Below are 19,608 nucleotides of genomic sequence, written 5' to 3'. Positions count from 1 at the left end.
CAACCACAGACGCCAACCTCTCCACCGTCAAAAACTCACTTCCCTCAACAACCTCCCCCACTCTCCTCACCAGTCCCTGCCAAAATCCCTCCTCCCTCTCCCTCCCCCTTCCAATCTCTTCTTCCCCGGCGGCCATATCCTCAACAAACCCCCTTCTTCAAACCCAACGCCCAAATCCAACACCACACTCTGCTTCTCCAACCTCTCATGCTCATTAACTCCAATTACGCACGCGAATCCCAATCCTCTAACATCCCACTTCTCCTGCCGCGCCGCCCAGCTTATTTCCCACCCCTCCCGTATATCGAGCGAGCAACTATACCGCAGCCCCGCTCCTCCTCCCTCATCGCCCGTACCTGCCCCTATCGTCCTCAGCACGCCCTTCGGCGCCACGATCTCAACATCCAACTTATGTACCGGCCACGCCACTCCCTCCTTCCCTGCCCCTCCACTTCTGTTACCACCACAAGCGAGCACAACGACCCGTCTCGCCACCTCCTCCAATCCGCCCTCCACCCTTCCATCCCCACCTTTCCCCCCACCCCCAAAACCCCCTACAACAGCAGCATAAACACTACTATAACTAAACGTCCCGCCTAACTCATCGCTCTCGCACGCGCGTGGCACTTCGCGCAGTACGAGGCCGAGAGATATAGCGATGGGTTGCGGTTTCGAGGGGCGGGACCATGCGTCGTGGCTTAGGGTGAGGGGAAGGGTGAGGGAGGTGAGATGGAGAGTTGTGGATGTTGTGCGCGTGTTGGGGTTGGGGATTGCCATGTTCGTTCGTTTTTAGAGCGGTGGAAAGAGGGGGGGGCGGGGGGGGGTTGTGGATGCTGGCTAGGGAGGGTCGAATAGGCGAGAGAGGTAGGGAGGTGAGGACGTAGTCGAGGGGAAGGGGAGGGAAATACTGGTAGAGTACGGAGAAGTAGAGGAGACTTTATTGTGTGAGGTGGGATATAATGAGTATAGGTTGACGGGGTGGAACGCCGTTTAAGATGCGAGGCGGGTGGGATTCCGTGGACCGGATTTTGGGGGATCGTGAGCGTCGATGGTGCAGGTGAAAATGGGCTTTCTATTTGGTAGATACATTGGGGAACCAGATGTCTAGAAAGAATTGATTCAATGGACTTTTGTGATATAGTCTACAACAGCAGAACATATGGAGCTTCTCCTCCCTCGCATAATCGTTTCAAGCCAGCTGTTCTGTGCAAAATCCATCTGGTTGACAGCTACTTTCCTTTACTCACAACAGTTCTGCAATCGATGATATCACCTCTCACATCATACCAAGTAGCAGAACCTTCCTACTCCCGCCAATTTAAATATCCTTTTAAGCCCATTGGTTGTTGGAATAATTGTGGGGTGACAGAGGTGATTCTCTAAATGAATAAGCGAGTGATCTTTCGTTGCGAGAAGGCCTCGCATTGACAAAATAAATGTAAAGAGAAGTGAGAATCACCAGTATCCCCTCGACTGACGTTCATCCCCATATCCTCCCCCGTAGCCCCTCGGTGGAGGAGGAGATCGACGAGGGGGTGGATAGTCGCCATTTCGAGCATAAGGGTCGTCGTATGCGCCACGCCGAGGTGGAGCGCTGTATGGGTCAGGCTCTCGACCGTAACCCCCACGCGGAGCGCCATACCCGTCATCCATTGGGGGAGCACCACGAGGTGGACCGCGGGGTGGCGATCGATAGCTACCATGACGGCCGTAGTAATCGTCACGAGGGGGAGGTGAGCGGCGGCGATATTCCTCACGGCGAGGGCTGTAGCCGCGGGGTGGTGGTGGACGACGGTCGTAATCGTAACCTCCATTCGGCGGGTACCCTCCGCGTCCGCGGAATGAAGGCGGAGAGCGGGAACGGTAGCGCGAGTCCTGACGACCTGGAACCTCCTCTTGGATCTGTAGGATTTCAGTATCGCCCATTAGGGGATTGAGCAGAAGACTTACATCGGATATGCAGCGAACAGAGGTACCTTTGAAATCTTGGTTGTCAAGCTTGTCAACAGCGACTTTGAGGTCTGGACCAGTTTCAAATTCCACGAAACTAAAGTGATTGTGAGCAAAAGCTTTGAAGATATATGAGCAGGGGAGACTGACCCTCTACCATCGCGTTCACGCCCAATTTCCGAATACACCACGTCTAGACCAGAACGACGAGCGAAGTCTTTGAGATCCTAGGGTCCCGGTGAGCCAGTGTCCAGGCCAGACATTTACCGCACGATTTTCTTCAGCGTAATGACATTGTGGATTCATCTCTTCGCCAGATCCACCAAGAAAGTAAGAAAGGGCCAAGCCTTGAGCACAGCAATCCACAGATAAATGTAGAGCAGATCTAAGGGCAGGGCATACGGAGGATATGAAGAAGCCGATTGAGAGCCCCATCGCTATAGTCTAGCAAGTAGCCCCAAATTGGCACCACCTGTGAAGGGGGAAAGAGAAGCACGACCCTCAAGACCATGAAATTGCCAGACAAGCCGGCCGGGGTCGGTCACGCAAGCACAGTCCTACCATTGAGAGCAAGATTGCCAAAGCCAACGAGATGAAGTCAATGCGGCCAACCAATATAGGGGATGACGTGGAAACCAAGAGTGTCAAGCAACGAAAGAGTAGCTAACCTGCCAGGAAGTTTCCACCGGAAGACCCGTGATCTGCATGCGGAATGCGGTACGCCGGGGACGTGGTGGACGAGGGCGCTCAGGAGCTGGGTAGTCTCGAGGACGCGAGCCACGAGCGAACTGGACCGTCAAGCGATTGCCCTTGAAGTCAGATCCGTCTAACGACTGTATCAGCATTTTGAAACCCTTTTTTTTTTTGGTCCTGTGTAGAGGCTTCAAAGGGTGTAGCATGAACATACGGAAATCTGTCACTCAAGACCGTTAGCATAGGCATGATTATAAGGATTGGATAATTTACGAGGCACGACATCACGCGCATCAGCGGCGTCCTCATACTCCAAGAAGCCAAAGCCATTCATTATTTTGATCTCGTTTATGGTGCCTGGCCCGTCCTGAAAGTGCTGCGTGATCTCCTCTTTGGTGACTGCAATCCAGAAGCAATTGAGTCAGCGAGCGTCCTGTCAGAAGAGTCTATGCCAGGCCATGTAGAAGTGTCAAACAATCTGCGGTGATCCTTTCCAGCACGTAGTAGGCCTAGGAAGCAGCCAAGACGACCACCATTCACCTGCGGTGAAGACGGTCCCAGAGACAGTCGCAGCGTAGGGGATAATCATTAAATTCGTTTTGCATACCATCGCGAGGGAGATTGCCCAGGTAAAGGCGAGTGGAGGATACTGAATCGCTCATTCTCAAAAAACTGTTGTTGGAGAAAACTAGATTGCGATATGCGGTGAATATAGCTTGAGATGTGGCTCGAGAGATGACAATTCTCCAGATTTCAGTGATAAGAAGGATATGTGGTCGTTGCCATCGACGGATGAACTCGGTGGAGATGTGGAGGAAAGATGGAGAGGGTAGAGGAAATCTTGCAGTTGAAGTGGGAGCCGTAGAAGAATTGGGCGCTGCCAAGACTGAGGCGGTCTGGACCAATCACAACCCTGCAGGGGAAAGGTAAGCTTGCCCAAGGTGAATTTGGGTAGCAATGTAAGCCATCAACAACCTAACACGAGGTACATGCAATACTGATCATGGTGAGAGAGAAGACTGCATAAAGCCAGTATCAGGGCGTTCGGTAAGTATGTGCAATCTAAGTCCAGCTTGCAGGTGTCTAAGATACTTCATATGTACAAGAAGTTACGGTAGGAGTTGAGGGTATGACCACCATCTTTTGAGTATATTCGATTTATTCAACATGCCCCAAACAGATCATCGAGATCCTCGATCTGTATTTCTTCTAGCTCTCTCGTATCCCACGTCAATGCGGCCCCGCTGTCACCTAGTATGGACCCTGACTCCTGCATCACAGTGTCTTCGTTTTCCGCGCCAGTCGTCTGTTTCTCAGCAAAAGACTGGAGTGGCTTGACCAATGGACTGCTCTTGGGGCTACTTCCAAGGGGTAGACCAAGTGATTGTGGGTGATGAGTTCCGAACAAAGCCTCAGCAGCTTCCCTGTTAAGCCGTGCTTTGTCTTCTTCATTTTCTACGGACTGGAGTGACGATGTGAGCTCGATCGTTGGCCTAGCGAGAGCGTCGTCCAGACTCATACCACGCATCCTCACATTACTCGCCGTCTGTGTGAATTCTTTTTCGTCGCCTTCAAGGGGAGGGCTTGCGGCGCGGTGATGAGGGGACAGGCTGTGATCGAAGCTCGAGTTATTCGAGTCCACTCTTGGCAGGCTTGATCTGTGTACAAAAGAACCAGGGGTGACTGGGGTAACAAAGTCCATCTCCGGCGAGTTGTCGGTCCCATCGAGATTATGCGACGACAAGTCAACTTCGGGGCTTGGACTCAACGCCTCTCTCTTTCTTTCTTCGGCGGCTTCCATGTCCTCATCAACGCTCGCACTGCTGACGCTAGGCGAGATGATTCTTTTGCTTCCTTTCCCGATCGCATTCGAGGCGGCGAAGAGGTCAGATGAGTCAGTAGGGAGGTCTTGGTGGGGTGTGGTGGTGAGAAAATAGTAGATCTTTCGAGGATGAACAGCGGTGAGTTCTTTTTCAATTGGACATGGAGATAATATGCTCCATCCAGGTCGCTTGATGTATGCTGCAAGACGGGAGGAGAGAAGAGCGCCTGGATTTGCAGAGCTGTGCGACGTCAGTTTATGATCTTCTACAGCTACATTATTAATTTCCACATACCTAGCGACGGCGTCGTTGACGCTCGAGAGCACCGTGGCAAGCTCCTTTATCATGTGAGGCCGGTTGCCGGTCTTTTCTAGCTGTTGGATGACTCCAACGACGATTTCGTCGTTTATGCCGTTCGTGTCGTACGTGGTACGCGATGAGGGTTCGGGTGACGTGGGCGGTGTATCTTCATAGCGCCTTCCAATTTTGGGCCTCTCAGCAAAAGAAACATTCTTGGTCGTTGACGAGGATGTTGTAGATGCCTTCAGCGCAGGAGTCGCTAGCGGCGAGCTTGAGTCCGACGTATGTGACTGTTTTCTTCTTTTCTGGGGCGGCTGTTGTGGTGGCGAGGATCGTTCTTGAGTTGGGGAAGCCTTGGTGGTAGAATGGCGGTGAGCGCGAGAGGCGTTAGGGAGCTGAATCCCAAGTGCAGGCAACGAAAGCGACTTTCGTCGGGTATCGTAAGGCATCTTTAGGCGTCTTTCACGAATGCTGCATAGGGGTGTCTTTTCGAGATTGCAGGAGATGTTGATGGTCGCCGAACAGGGTGTGTATAGGTCACGGTCTTGGAGATTGTTGTGTAGAGGCAAGGTGCGGGATGCAGAAAAAGTGCGCGAGTCAAGGGATGATCTGCCGTGACGACGGTTGCTATTGGGAGATGCAGGCTGCTAAGAAAGCAAGGAGGAGTGCATCGGAATGCAGCCTTAAGCAAGCGACTACAAGTTTTAGCCTCTTAACTTTCTCAAGCACTCCTTTAGCGGGCGACGACAGATGGATTATCGCGCACAGCTGCCAGCGCCCGAATCTTGAAGGAGGGTCAAACGATGGTCCGGAACTTTGGGGATGGAAGTTTTGGGTTTGGGCGAAGGTTGCTTTGTCCCAACTCCCTGAGAGGCCCGAAGCTGACTGGTGTGCTTGAAACGACGAGGCTACAGCGAATTAGAATCTGTGCGGCCTCCTGAGAGTCCAGGGTCTCTGTGTGGGTCGAACCGCCGGTCTGAGAGCGGCAGGCAACGACGATAATAATATCTCTCTGTTTACCAGCCAGGGCTATTCTCACCACGAGACAAGAAATCTTGGTAGTACTGGAATAATGGTGATGGTAAGTAGACGAAGTATGTTGGATGAAGAGCGACAACAATGCACAGGGAGAAGGGGTCCAGAGAGAGATAGAGGATAGGGGAAAAGGGAACAGAGAAGGAGAATAGCGCATGGATGTCATTTTCCAGCAAATGAGAGTGGCGCAAGCTGACATCACTATTCTGGAAGAGGCAAAGCGGTGGATGGATTTCAACTATAGCAATTTCTGGACCGTTTTGACTTCAGACGCTTCATCCTCTGGTAACTTGGTTTGTAACGGTTTTGACGGGTTGGTCTGCGACGCGCTTCTTAACCTCCCAAAACCCGGTTGTCAACCCATCAGATGCGTCGCGACACGACGCGGATGCGGATTCGCCCTCACCGTGAATTGCCACGTTTAGTCACGCGATGGGATTTGGTTGAAGGCTTGCCTTTGGCTTTGTGCTCACGTGTCTCTTTGTCCTCTTCCACTCTTCGAGAAGCTTTGTAGGCTGCCACAGAGCCCATCACGAATCACATATCACATATCACATTTGCCCCCACCACCTCGCTTTGCTCCGGCGGTCGGGGCAAAGCCACCGGGATCGCGGGGTAGCTGGGTCCACAGCCAATCAGATTGTATCACCGGGATCTGGACAATAACCGCAGAGGGACCAGATGTCGGCAAAAGACCCTGAGCCTCAAGATGCTGCTAAATTCGGATCATGGCTGCCGACAACGGTGAGATCACTCCAGAACCCTTTTTGGATGTTGGCTTCCATTCGTATCATTGATGCGAAGAAGGCTGCTATGCAGTATGCACAAACCGCATTACCAGTCTATCTTTACAGATGAAACAGTAGGATGCCTGCTGATGCTGAGATCTCTTTCTCTATCGTGAGGTTATATAATGTCAACCACAAAACGTAGTATTCTACTACAATCCTTGCATTTTGCTCCTCTCCCTCATATCACGTCATCACGTATTTCGGACCTTCGCCTCCCTGAGGGGTCTGCCAATTTATATTTTGAGCTGGAGCTTTGATATCGCAGGTCTTGCAATGTATGCAGCTAATGAACAGAATGAGTCAGCATCTGTGGAACAGTCCTGATGAGAATTGCGATCGCTTACTTTTGCGAGTTGATCTGAAATCTCACTCCATGCTCTTCATTTGCGTCCTCCACGTATTCATACACGCCAGCAGGACAAAAGCGGTTTTCAACGCCCTTAAAGCGAGGCCACATCTCATTCTTATGCTTCTTCCAATCCTGCACCTGGAGATGACATGGCTGGTCCTCTTCGTGGTTTGTGCCTGTCCTCGAGACAGATGTCAAGATATCGAAGGTGACTTCACCATCTGGCTTGGCGTATTCGATCTTTTGGGAAATTGCCGCCGGCTTAGTGGCGGCATAGTCACCTGGTTCCTTGTGCTTCAAAGTCCAAGGAGTCCTGCCTCGGAAGATATATGCCTCAAGTCCAGAGTACATGATTCCACCGTAGATCCCTAGGGGGTATGAAAAGATGGTCGCATATTCCGGACTTCTTTCAATTCTGCCCAGATACTGCTGTTGCGGAGCTTATCCTCGTAGTCATATAGAAAGACGGACGAGCCAGCGCCTGGAGGATTATTGGTCAAGGCTGCATAAGAAGCCTCAGCTGCCAGCATTCCTGACCGCATAGCTGTATGCGTTCCCTTTATTTTTGGAACATTGAGAAAGCCGGCCGTATCCCCTATGAGGGCACCTCCAGGGAACGCACATTTGGGTATCGATTGGAACCCCCTTCGTTGAGTGCTCTAGCGCCGTAAGATATGCATTTGCCACCTTCAATGACAGATCTGTAGGTAGGGTGTTGTTTCATTTTTTGGAACTCTCCATATGGGGCCAGCCAAGGATTGGGATAGTCTAAGCCAACGACAAGTCCCAGGCTGACAAGATTATCGCCAAAGTGGTAGAGCCAACCGCCACCGTACGTGTCCTTTGGGAGAGGATAGCCCATAGTATGAACAACCTCTCCTTTTTTGAACTTTTCCGGTTGCACCTCCCATACCTCCTTTAGGCCCAGACCATATGTCTGCGGCTGGCTATCTCTTCTCAGGTCAAACTTCTTGATCACTTGCTTCGTCAAGCTACCATGACAGCCTTCGGCAAAAAGAGTGACACGTGCGTGAAATTCCATCCCTCTCTCAAAGCTTGGCTTTGGCTCGCCACTTCGTGATATGCCTACATCATTCGTTGCTACACCTTTGACGGCGCCATCATGGTTATAGAGCACTTCGCTTGCTGCAAACCCCGGATAGACTTCCACCCCGATGTCCTCAGCACGCTCACTCAGCCACTTGGAAAACTGATTTAACGAGATGATGTAATTGCCATGGTTGTTCATCTGTGGAGGCGCTGGAATCGGTATGGCGCTATTCTTGGTCAAGAAGCGCATAAAGTCTTTCTTTGCAGGTGTGGCATTGTCAAATCTGTTTGCATTGTCGTCTGATAACCAATCCGGCAGTAGCTCGTTTACTGCTGAGGGTTCAATGACATTGCCCGAGAGAATATGAGCGCCAATTTCCCCAGCCTTTTCAAGTAGTAGGACTCGGAAGTCTTCATTTCCTGCATCGTTGGCGAGCTGCTTTAATCGAATCGCTGCGCTGAGACCAGCCGGGCCTGTAGAGTATTAGTTGTGGGCAACTGATACTCGGGTTACAAATCAGCCTACCGCCGCCGATAATACACACGTCGACCTCATCATTCACCCGATCTTGCTGGCGAGGATCCGATGTCTCTTGAACGTCCTCGAGACTCCGCCTTAGTGATGTGGCGAATTGTTGTTGTTGACGCTGGGGGAACGCCCGCCCGTTTCGTTGCTGGAAAAGCGTCCGTCGTCTTGCGGGAGGGAAGTATGAGTAGGAGCGGGCGAACAAGCTGAACGAGATGCTGGGGCATTTCCAGCCTGTTCTCCCAGCCAGCGCACATGGCGTCGGTATAGCCATGGAGTGAAGGTTGAGGTTGAAAGAACGCCGGTCCCTTCAACGTCTTGATTCTGGATATTTTGGAAGACCTCGGCAAATCTGAGGAACCAATCAAATGACGACATTACCAATAGCTTGGATGCCAGATTAAAATGACTTTTCACGCTTCAAGTTTCCACGATTTCTATACATCTGGCGCTTGCGAAGAAGGATTGGCAAGTCTCTACTGTGAGCTGCCTTAGCCAACTCAAACTGCAGCTTTTGGAAGGCGGGAGTCTACAAGTGTTCGCAATTGGCTGTTCTTTATGTGACATGAACGATCAAGTTTATTATAGACACATCACCGCAGGACGCTGTCCCATTTAGATGATTATACATGCCCTGCTACAAGACTGTGATCGGCTCCACGGGTACCTCAGTCCAATTGGCCGGCATCTCTGCTGGAGGCGAGTTGTACACATCGACAATGAATTTGTTTCGGTCACCAACAAGCCCAAAGCCTCCACGGTTAAATTCAAGTCTCTCAGATAAACAGCGATTATTGATCATCTCAGCGACCCAGCCTGCAAGAGCTAAAGAGAAAAGGTCGCTAACCCTAGGTCTGACCACACGTATATCCACGAAGCATCCTTGAGAACCGAATGGCCCCGGGAGATTGTCGTCTGTATACTCTTTGATTTCTTGAAATTGGGGCTGATAGGACAGGTATGCTATAATGGCTTTACATGCGTTAGGTCTGACTATTGATCGTCCAGCATCGTGAGAGTCGAAGCAGCGAGCAAAGCCTGTCTTGAGTGTCGTGCTACTCTCGGTGAGATTGAGAGGAACAGCTAAGCTTGTCGTGACGACGTAGGTCAATAACAGCTGTATAGTAATTACGCTTACGGGCTGCATCTTTGGCGCAGTCAATATTTCGTCGGCTAGAAGCAATAATTCTAAGGCAGTAAAGTGGATATGAGTGAAGGTTTGAAGCTGCGATGACCGACTTCAGACTTCCTCTTTTGTTGCTTGACCAACATGGTCCTTCTGCCGCGACCAGGTGAGTGACTTTGATGCGGGGAACATGTCTTACACAGGCACCCGCCACCTTGCCATGTGAGTCTTGCATTTTAGCCGTACTTTGGTTTCGGGACTCCGAATATGCCTAATAGTGGTTTACGTATGTTGCAAGAGACCGCACAGCAGAGACGAGCCTCTGGCTGGAGCTCATCAGCGACCTTGCATGATCTCAGGCGCATTTGCGCATATCAAACCTGGCTTAGAAAACCCCATAGCAATACAATGTGCCAGAGAATCTCTTGACTGTCTCCTATCCTTCCTTTTGTGGTGGCATACTGCTCTTCAGCTCCCCAACACCACGAGGAGTGCCAAAGTGACGGACTCTGCAGTCATATTACAGTTGCGTTTAGAATGGCGATGAGCTTCTGCGACGAGCCCTTCAACCGAAGGTCGTGTCTATGATCTGTGGAGATTGACGTTAATACGCAAAGATCTCTTACGCGTCATCCTCGTGCAGTTTTAAGCTTGTTTTCAACTCTTTCTCCTTATACTTTTCTGTACATACAACACGCCAAATCACATATTTCTACGCCTGTCCGCACATGCAAAAGTCGCGATTAATACGCACTTACATCAAGGACCATCGGTATCTTTATACTGCACACTATCCTATTCCAAGGCCCATTTGAGGTTTTAAGTGAAATGAATGCCATCCAACACTGACATTTCAAAGAACACGATTCGAATCGGGGGACGAAGCTTGCCCTAAACTTGTCGATGCCTCCCGTCGACGTGCTAGCCCTGATTCATTACCATGGGAACGAAATCTCTCTGGCGCAAGCTCACAAGGCATGCTTGGAAGAAAGCCCGATTGTTGAGGCGAATGCGATCATGCGAAGTGACTCGCGGTTGGAAAGTCACTTCTAGTCTTCTTATTAAAATCCGATGAACTCGGTATGTATTGTCAGAAGTATATGCTGGATACTGCTGTCGATGATAAGCCGCTGGCCAAGTTGGATGAACCAGAAAAGTTGTCAGTCAATGATGCGCATTTAAGAAGAACTATTCTTGTAGCCGTTCGCGACTATCTTGATTCAGAGCACGTACGTTTTCGCGACATCTATGCTGCCTCGCGCTAAACGGATTGTAGCGCATGATAACACAGCGCAGGTACTCCAAAATATTTCAGGAGCTTAGCAGCTGCCATTGGCGTTTTGTTCTGGCTTTACGTGACTGAAAAGAGGGAAAGAGGCGGACCGCGATGTGGTCTATGCTGTCTTTGCAGTGGGTTTCGGCCATCGCATGTCTTACGATTGCATCTATCGCTGCTCCCGCAAGCTTCGTAATCGATCCAGAGGATATCAACTTGATCAATTCCACCTCGTGAGTATTGCAACATCATCACTTGCGTTGTGTCCCCTCTAATCAATACTCCAGGGCCACCAATGCCATCCCCGTTCCAGGAACATACCTTGCGATCCGTGTCGAGATTCCTCCAGACTCAACCCCATTCGAAGAAGACCAAGAACACAACCTTCTCTACCACTTCAGCGACAAGCTCCGAGCGCACGGCACTTCCGACCTCATAAGACAAGAAAGTGATAATGAAGATAAGATACACGTGGAGGTTGGCCCTTCCAAGGGAGGTCCTGTCGAGAAACCGATCTCATACAGTGAAGCCGCGCGGGTGATAGATGCATTCAGAGCATACATCACCGAAGAGAAACTGTATCGGTCGTTAAACTTCGTCATCTACGACATCGGAACCGAGGACGAGAGAGCGGAAGGGAAGATTGAGCCATTGCCGGAGATCACGTTCCTACCAGGTGTTCTCGGCGGAGGAACAAATATAACCAGTGTCGTGACCTCGGCGCAGACACAGCGGAGAGCTAGAGATACACAGGAAGATCAACTTCCAATTGTCACCGGCTTGACGTTTCAGAATTATACCTCGCCCGTATCCCTAACCGAGTATGTCCCCTACCCCCGTCTCCATCTCCACCTTCCACCCCTTTCCCTTCTTGAACTTCTGCCCTTTCTCTTTCCCCCACTAACAAACCACCCAGAAAAATCCTGCTAACTCAGCTCCCAATCCCCTTCACCTACCCGCCCCTAACAGCAACGCTCTACACATTCACGCCCATCAGCGTCCTCAGCCCCTTCGACACCCTCAATGTGCTCTCGCAGCTCGCGACATGGCTGAGCGCGCAGATATCCGCCAGGCCAATGCCGGCGGAGGGAAGGTGGTTCGATGTGCCAACGGGGGGAAGGAAGGTTTTGAGGGCTAGTGTTGCGCCGAGGAGACAGGCGGAGGTACAGGGGGAGGGAGATGGAGAGGGGGGAGGGCAGGGGGGTGGTGGGCAAGGGGGGCTGGAGTTTGGTGAAGTAAGTGATGCTCTTTCTTTGAGGCTCTGTTTGTGGATGTGGGTGGGGGGGTGAAGAAGGGTGGGATGAGGAAGGGAAGGAGGGAGAGAGATTGGGAAGTGAGAGGGCAAATAATGGGGAGAATGGTTGGCTAATGAATGATTGGGAAATAGGCAGGCAAGACCATTTGGGCCATCAGAGAATACGTGAATCGTCACAGGCTATGGCGGGTGCTTTATTGGGAGATCGAGAGAGCGGGTGAGCACGTTGTTGGGGACGGGTTGCTGGGGACTATTATTCCGCTGCATGATGGGGGGCAGGTTGTTGTGGGAGCTGGTGAAGTGAGTTGAGTTCATTAGGATGGGGAGAGAGAGCACGTGCATAAGGCCTGGACTAGAAATGGATAGACTTAGATGGCGAGAGGTAGTGGCTGAGATTCTTCTCAGCTGAGACGAATTGACTTTGTCGAATCAATAATGATGGTGCTTTTGATGTGATGGTAGTAGTCTATCTACTTGATATGCCAATGACCTGGCCCAGTGGGTATCTTCGCTGTCATTCCTTGCTTCCTTTGAACGCCGTTACTGTCAATCCGATTTCCCATGCCCAATTCATTCCTCGCTAACGCGGTCCAAATATGCTGTGATCATCCATGCTCTGGTCGGTCCTCGTTTCCATCATTAAGTTGTCGTCAAGTTGTCTCGCTTGTCTCATTAATGCGCAGTAAACCTCATATCCACCCTCCCCTCGCTCAGAGGGTATATGAAGACATTTCGAATCGCTGCCATACGTCCAAGTCGCGAGCAGCCGGTTTGTGTTCTTGGAAGATATCAGTCGAGTCGTTAGTATATTGGTTTCATTCGGGGACATACCAGGCAGTTTGAAAAGCGGTGCGCCCACAGAGATACCGACGATACTCGCAACGGCAAGTAAGAATTGGATCCGCATATCGCGCGATATTTGGCTGGACGCGATACGGCTTGGATAGGGCGGGAAACAGTCTAAGTATTATATCAGCAAGACTGGATGTTCAAAAAGTAGAGTCGGGGCAGCTGGGATCTATATAATCAATCTATCAAGGTGGCGAGGTCAAAGGTAGTAGGCGATCCAACAATCAGGCGTACAGTGCTGACCGACACGCTGACCGTCAGCCCACGATGGATGATTATTACGGGCTGCCTGATGTTCCCACAGTAACGCTGGCAAGCCACCATGCAACCCCGACCCTGGTCCGTTTTACTGCCTTAGGGAACGTTAGATCGAAAGCTGGTGCACGGCCTAGAGCGGGAATCGACTGTTTTGGGCGATGCTTCATGCATGGTGATGATCCGGGTGCCTCCTCCCGCGGGCTTGCCCATTTCCGAGCTGAATCTGCTGCTTTGGCGTGCGTTTTCCCCTCATTTATCGTGTTCTCAAGGCCAATGAGATCGTGCATGTTTCTCGTTGAGATGGTGATTTGGCGTGTTCCTGAGAGAACCGTTTGAATTGCTTGCATCATTGCACGATATCGATCTTGATGGGCATTGGGCTATGCTGCTCGTGTTCCATTGTTTATGGTTCGTCACGTAAACTTAGCGCTAAGTCTGGCCTCCAAGCCCTCTATTAAATCGGGGCTTGGACTTTCTATTTCTGCGGCCGTCCCTCTTAGGCTTCGTTCAATTCACATCATTGTACGAGTCGACAGACATAGCTGTCAAATAAATTCTCAAGGTCAACACTGTTGTGTGCAGTTGTTGGCTGCCCAAGACTAAGTAATTCTATGGTGCAAGGAGCGGACGAATTGTTCTCCCGCTTTCAAAGCTCCGCTCCCTCCGCGCTCTTGAAGGAGGTCTCCCTCTCCTTTGTACTTATTCTCTTTACGGTCTGAGTGAAACCTGATTCATTGTGACTTATTTGACATGCGATTTGGCTTGATACAACCCGATTCGTAAGCATTACCGTCGGTTCTTTGCTATCATAGGCTATTCTGTCTTCACAACCCAATCATCAGGCCATCCAAACTAATAAAGTTACGCTGCTTGCTCCACAGGGCTCACTGAGTGCCTGAGAGGGTGGCATCTGTCCTCGAAATTGCGATTTTGCTTGCCTGAAGCCTTTCAAATTTCTTTTGAAACAGTCATACTGTCGGGCGAAGTTACTTGGTCCTTACATTTCAAGCTTATCAGAACTTCAGGAATAGTCTTTAGCTTACAGATAGCGCGGAGTCCATGGCAGAACCTCAAAAGAATATTGTGATTCTTGGTGGCTCCTATGCCGGCGTGTCTACAGCCCATTATCTCCTTAAACATGCTGTACCAAAGCTGCCCACCAAAGAATCCTTTCGGGTCGTCATTATCAGCGCCTCATCGCACGTCGTGTGTCGCCCTGCGTGTCCACGTGCGATGCTAGCGGACGATATGTTTCCACAAGATAAGCTCTTTGTCAGTATTCCAAAGGTTTTCGATCAGTACCCGGCACAAAAGTTTCGCTTCATTCATGGCACAGCCACAGAGCTTGACCACGCCAACCGAAGCGTCTCCTTCATCTTGAACACTGGCTCGACTGAGACGATCAATTATTACTCCCTCGTCATTGCCACCGGCGCGGCCACTCGTTCCCCCTTTTAGGCCTCAAAAGCGACTGCGACTCTCTTCGAGCAAGTTGGAAGTCATTCCGGGAAGCACTCCCAGCTGCCAAGAGTATCGTCATTGCTGGTGGAGGTCCTGCCGGTATTGAAACCGCTGGGGAGCTTGGCGAGTACCTCAACGGACGCGCTGGTTGGTTCAGTGCGAAACCACCAGAACCCAAGGTTTCCATCACGGTCATCTGTGCCGACTCCAAGATCCTGCCCGCGCTCAGGCCCGCTATCGCAAAAAAAGCCGAGGATTATCTCGCGGACGTTGGTGTGACAATCATTAGGAACGCTCGGATCAAAGCAGTGTCACCAGAAAGCGCGGGGACGACGGATGTCGCGAGCAAAGCGACATTGGAACTTGAAAATGGGGAGAGACTTGATGGAGATCTCTATGTCCCAGCAACCGGCACGAGACCGAACACCAGTTTCATATCTAAGGAGTTACTGAATCCCAATGGCCGTGTCAACACTGATGAATCGACTTTGCGTGTGGACATAGCTGGACCTCGCGTTTACGCTGTTGGTGATGTTGCATCATATGCACGGCCTGCAATTCATCTCGTCCTCGAGGCCATACCTGTCGTCTGTGCAAATATTAAACGTGATTTACTGCTGGCCTCTGGGCAGGATGAGGGCTCTCTAGGTGAGGATCGAATGTTTAAGGAGGACAAGAGAGAGACGCAGTTGGTGCCAATTGGGAAGAGTAAGGGCGTAGGTGCTGCTATGGGCTACAAACTACCGAGCTGGCTCGTGTGGCTGATCAAGGGCCGGGACTACTGGTTGTGGACGACCGGAGGCCTTTGGAGTGGGCAGCAGTGGGTCAAAGAGGCGTAAACATTATATTTTGAAATCAAGCACTAAGGTCTACATGCGCCCGTAATCATTTCCCCCAATATCACGACTGACGCTCGATGCACGAGAAGACCGTCGTGCCTGTCGCTTTACAGGATGTAGAAACTCAGGAGAGCCTACCAATCAGCCTAAGTGCACCCGACAAAGCTAATGCACCTGCTGTGGCTGCTCCAGCCTCTTCAGCCTTGTATGGTCATCCTTCGATTACACAAGACTGCGGCACTTTCCTTGGGGACCTTGGAGTCTGTGCAAATCGTCTATGCGTCACAATGTCCAGCTCTAACACTTTGGATCCTGTTTCCATAGCAATCCAGCAGTATCAGAATGCCCTGCTGCCGCAACAGAAAAAAGACTTCTTGACCTCGAAGGTAGCAGCACCACTCAGTGCCGATGCAGTACTTGCATTCACCGCTGAGGTCGACGCACTGAAATCAAGACGGACATCGCGCTGCGTCGCCAGCCGCCTACAAGGCACGCTACAATCGGTACAGCAATTCACCTCAATCATCGGCACCTTCGTTACTTCCAATCCAGCAATAGCAGCTCTCGTGTGGGGGAGTCTACGTTTAACAATTCTTGCAGCATGTAACCTGAGTAGCTTCTTCGACAAGCTTACTGGCTGGTTCATGAAAATGCAGGACTGCTGCCCACGTTATAGGGAATATCAACACCTTTTCCCTGAGTCTGTGAGACTGCGTGAAGCTCTATCAAACTTCTATGCGTGCCTCATTGACTTTTGCACGAAAGCGATGGAGGCGATCAACAAACCGGGTAAGACTGCAGGGAGCCGCACTTGCTGCCATCTGATTTAATTCAAGGCATCTCAGACACCTTCAAATGCGTACACTCCTATTCCAGATGCTTGAAGCTGATCGTTCTCGCTTTGTATACAGGCATTTTACACTACGCTAAAACTATTTTTGTTTCATTCGACGTCGAGTTTGTCCATTTTACTGATTCAGTGCAAGAAAGAAGCAAAATCGTCAAAGAAGAGATCCGTCTAGCAGCAGACACATGCGCCGAGCGTGAGCGACAACTGCAGCTTGTTGAGCGCAAAGATGCAGCCAAGCACAGAGTCTCGTCCTTGGTGTTCCGTAGAACAATAGCGCAAAATAGTAAGGAGGAACACTTTTGGAGACAGCAACTACAAGTCAGTGAGCACCGCACTCGGAAACAACGTCTCCTAGACCAGCTTTCATCCTTCGATTATCTTGCTCCTTGGAAGCGTGAGAGTAAGAAACGATACGGTGAAACTGCCAATTGGCTATGTGCTACTGAAGAGTATAGCCATTGGGTCACGAAAGAAAGCACTTCAATCTTTCTGCTATCTGGCAAGCTTGGCTCTGGTAAAACGATATTGGCCACAGCTGTTGTTGATGACGTTGTACGATTTCATCTACCTGGATCCTCTAAAATAGCATATTTCTTCTGTCGACACGATCAAATCGACTCGTGCGAGCCAAAAACGATCTTGCGATGCCTACTTCGCCAGTATCTCTCATCTAACGACCTGACTCGATCGTCTGAAGAAAGGCTCTCCGGGATGTTGGGGATGAGCCCAGACTTTGAAGAACTCCAGTCATTATTTCTAAACATATGTGCAGAGTTTGACAGTCGAATCTATCTGTTGATCGATGGTTTCGACGAAATTGAGAGAGCCCACCGCCTCAAAATATTGGGATTGCTTTCACGGCTTATAGCGCTTAAGAGATCTAAGATTAAAGTGATCTTGGTAGGGCGTGACGAAATCATTCAGGATGTGCGCTGTGCTTTGCAAGTGTAAGTCTATCCAAGTATTTCGTCTGTTTCATATCTCTCACATACGACCTCCAATGCCTGCCCTATATTGCCTTCAAAGCACACATTTCACTTGATACAGATAGAAGGAGGCAATGAACACTGATATCCTGTCACCTATAAGGGAGATGCACCACCGGACCACTAGTTGTAGCGAAGTGGAAACAGATATACATCGCTACATTGACCTCTCCATCGAGGAGAAGCGAGAGTCGAAGAAATTGACTGTCGGAAGACCAGACCTGATTGACCAGATTAAGGCAGCACTAAGGACTGGAGCTCATAATATGTTCTTGACTCAGCGATAATCCCTTTTAGTAGTCCATGTTTGTGTGCTGACCTTGGGTTGGTGATGTGTTCAACAGGTTTCTCTGGGTTTATTTCCAGATAGAAGATATTTGCGATCAAGCGACAGACGCAGATATCCAAGAAACTCTCATTAAATTGCCCAAAGATTTGCATTCAACATATGAGCGGCTTCTAGCTAAAATCATCAAGAGTCCGCAAAAGATTTTCGCCCGCAGAATGTTTGCTTGGGTTGCGTGCGCTAGACGACCACTCACTCTTCTAGAGCTGAGAGAAGCGATTGCGATTGAAAGACACCAACAATGGATGGACCCTAGTCGTCTTGTAAATGACATTGATCAGATGGTACCTTGGTGTCGTAATCTTCTGGTGCTAGATGAGGAGCAGTCACTCGTCCACTTTACGCACCCCACCGTGAAAGAATATTTACTCGAGTGTCAAAAAGAGCATGTCTCTATTCTAGGAGACTTTCGAGATTCAGAATCCATGGAAAACATTATTGCGGATGCCTGCTTTACCTATCTTCAGTACCGCGAGTTCGGCCGTGGGCTAATTTCACAACAATCTATACAAATTGATCCGAAACGCTTGACACATACGGCCCTGTCTACAAATTTGCATCCTAAGCTAGCCACATCTTTACGACTCCTCAATAAAGTTGTGACACTACGTCAGCTGGAAAAAGGCAAGATTGCCTTGCCTCCTCCAAAAAATTCACCCTACAAGTCTCCTTTCTTGGCGTATGCGAGTCAGTTCTGGTTAATGCATGCCTCTGAGCTCACACCAAAGGATGGCGACGTATGGCAGCACTTTCAGCAATTGTTTCCTTGGGGCAACGCCGTGGCTGTACTACCTTTTTCCGTTGCCCAATGGAATCGCCTTCAACCAATAGTGCGACAATACGTAGTAGAGCATGACCATCAAGCGCTGCTGAGCTTGATCGTGGAGAGAATCTACCGAAATTGGTGGACACAGGAGCAGAATTCAAACAATCGCCAGCCTTACGTTCCTGCCGAAGACGTGTTGGCTGCAAACAGTCAATTAATGCCTTTGTTGCGAATGCTTTTACGAAAAGGGTCATTCCGTTCTTTTTCACAATTAGCATTTCCGATTACTCTAAGAACGCACTTATTTGACCATCATGAATCAGTGTGGCGAGAATACACGAAACTTGCATTACGGCGGAGGAAGATTGACTTCGCGTTTTGGTTGCTTCGATATGGTGTGACATGGATAGATGGCGATATTTTCAAAAGTATCACTAGTCCCTTCCAGGATACCGAGATACAAGAGACAGTCTTCGACGCAATGACTCACGGGAATACAGCCCACCGTCACGGGAGACTTGAAGAAATCATAATCATGGCACTGCGGGATAAAGCCACCGACTTACTTGCGCAGCTTGTTGCGTGGGAGAATCAGATCCCCTATCCAAAGCCAATGCGAGCATTGCTCGAGAGAGCGTCAGCTAGGGGTAAGCGAGACATTGTGGAGGGACTTCTGGAAGCCGGCGTGAAGTACAAGCAGTCTTCCAGGGTTCATCTTACTCCTTTACAAGAAGCATACTTTCATCCGTCTTTGCCGTCCAAGCTTGATATCACAGAAGAAGTGGCAGAAGGAAATCAGAGGAAGAGCTTCCGTAAGTAAGAGCATGGGAAAATCATCCCAACAAATAAAGAAACACTCGAGAGCACTTGCGTGGATATCCCACAGTGGCTGTCAACAGATGCCCAATCTAGGATGCACAACACGAAGAATTAATGCATACATGCAACGGCTCTCTTTGAGACTCTATCGACGAGCACGGTGGGGACGATTCAGGTGCATCAAAAGCAAAAGTGGCCGTAGACGATGGTTGCAACGACAGCCAATCGATGCCACTATGCAAAGTGATTAGTCTTGGTCA

At 50.1% G+C, this 19,608-nt stretch overlaps 7 protein-coding genes across 7 annotated transcripts; 3 read left to right on the top strand and 4 right to left on the bottom strand.

Annotated features, from left to right (window-relative positions):
- Positions 1 to 1,455: 1,455 nt before the first annotated feature.
- Positions 1,456 to 3,305, bottom strand: KY384_000727 (uncharacterized protein; the record flags this gene model as incomplete). The annotated part of the gene is made up of 7 exons (XM_044809261.1): positions 1,456 to 1,902; positions 1,951 to 2,047; positions 2,101 to 2,177; positions 2,619 to 2,776; positions 2,858 to 2,863; positions 2,917 to 3,042; positions 3,251 to 3,305. The coding sequence occupies 7 exons, from the start codon at positions 3,303 to 3,305 to the stop codon at positions 1,456 to 1,458; spliced, it is 966 nt and encodes a 321-aa protein (XP_044665248.1).
- Positions 3,306 to 3,805: 500 nt separating this feature from the next.
- On the bottom strand, positions 3,806 to 5,215 carry KY384_000726 (uncharacterized protein; the record flags this gene model as incomplete). Its single annotated transcript, XM_044809260.1, has 2 exons — positions 3,806 to 4,706; positions 4,761 to 5,215. The coding sequence occupies 2 exons, from the start codon at positions 5,213 to 5,215 to the stop codon at positions 3,806 to 3,808; spliced, it is 1,356 nt and encodes a 451-aa protein (XP_044665247.1).
- A 1,560-nt stretch (positions 5,216 to 6,775) lies between these two features.
- Positions 6,776 to 8,791, bottom strand: KY384_000725 (uncharacterized protein; the record flags this gene model as incomplete). Its single annotated transcript, XM_044809259.1, has 5 exons — positions 6,776 to 6,875; positions 6,937 to 7,309; positions 7,369 to 7,498; positions 7,564 to 8,465; positions 8,518 to 8,791. 5 exons carry the CDS (start codon positions 8,789 to 8,791, stop codon positions 6,776 to 6,778), a joined length of 1,779 nt encoding a protein of 592 aa, XP_044665246.1.
- Positions 8,792 to 9,154: 363 nt separating this feature from the next.
- Positions 9,155 to 9,664, bottom strand: KY384_000724 (uncharacterized protein; the record flags this gene model as incomplete). The annotated part of the gene is made up of 1 exon (XM_044809258.1): positions 9,155 to 9,664. The coding sequence occupies one exon, from the start codon at positions 9,662 to 9,664 to the stop codon at positions 9,155 to 9,157; it is 510 nt and encodes a 169-aa protein (XP_044665245.1).
- A 1,061-nt stretch (positions 9,665 to 10,725) lies between these two features.
- On the top strand, positions 10,726 to 12,208 carry KY384_000723 (uncharacterized protein; the record flags this gene model as incomplete). The annotated part of the gene is made up of 4 exons (XM_044809257.1): positions 10,726 to 10,872; positions 11,055 to 11,152; positions 11,207 to 11,740; positions 11,836 to 12,208. The coding sequence occupies 4 exons, from the start codon at positions 10,726 to 10,728 to the stop codon at positions 12,206 to 12,208; spliced, it is 1,152 nt and encodes a 383-aa protein (XP_044665244.1).
- A 2,132-nt stretch (positions 12,209 to 14,340) lies between these two features.
- Positions 14,341 to 15,581, top strand: KY384_000722 (uncharacterized protein; the record flags this gene model as incomplete). The annotated part of the gene is given in 2 exon segments (XM_044809256.1): positions 14,341 to 14,725; positions 14,740 to 15,581. The coding sequence occupies 2 exon segments, from the start codon at positions 14,341 to 14,343 to the stop codon at positions 15,579 to 15,581; spliced, it is 1,227 nt and encodes a 408-aa protein (XP_044665243.1).
- A 287-nt stretch (positions 15,582 to 15,868) lies between these two features.
- On the top strand, positions 15,869 to 19,349 carry KY384_000721 (uncharacterized protein; the record flags this gene model as incomplete). Its single annotated transcript, XM_044809255.1, has 3 exons — positions 15,869 to 16,370; positions 16,418 to 17,378; positions 17,762 to 19,349. 3 exons carry the CDS (start codon positions 15,869 to 15,871, stop codon positions 19,347 to 19,349), a joined length of 3,051 nt encoding a protein of 1,016 aa, XP_044665242.1.
- Between the last annotated feature and the right edge of the window lie 259 nt (positions 19,350 to 19,608).

Source organism: Bacidia gigantensis, assembly GCF_019456465.1.
Source record: "Bacidia gigantensis strain McMullin 20006 chromosome Unknown contig_74, whole genome shotgun sequence".
NCBI lineage: Eukaryota > Fungi > Ascomycota > Lecanoromycetes > Lecanorales > Ramalinaceae > Bacidia > Bacidia gigantensis.
The sequence above is the reverse complement of the archived record's forward strand: the minus strand, read 5'-3'. Positions and strand labels throughout refer to the sequence as shown.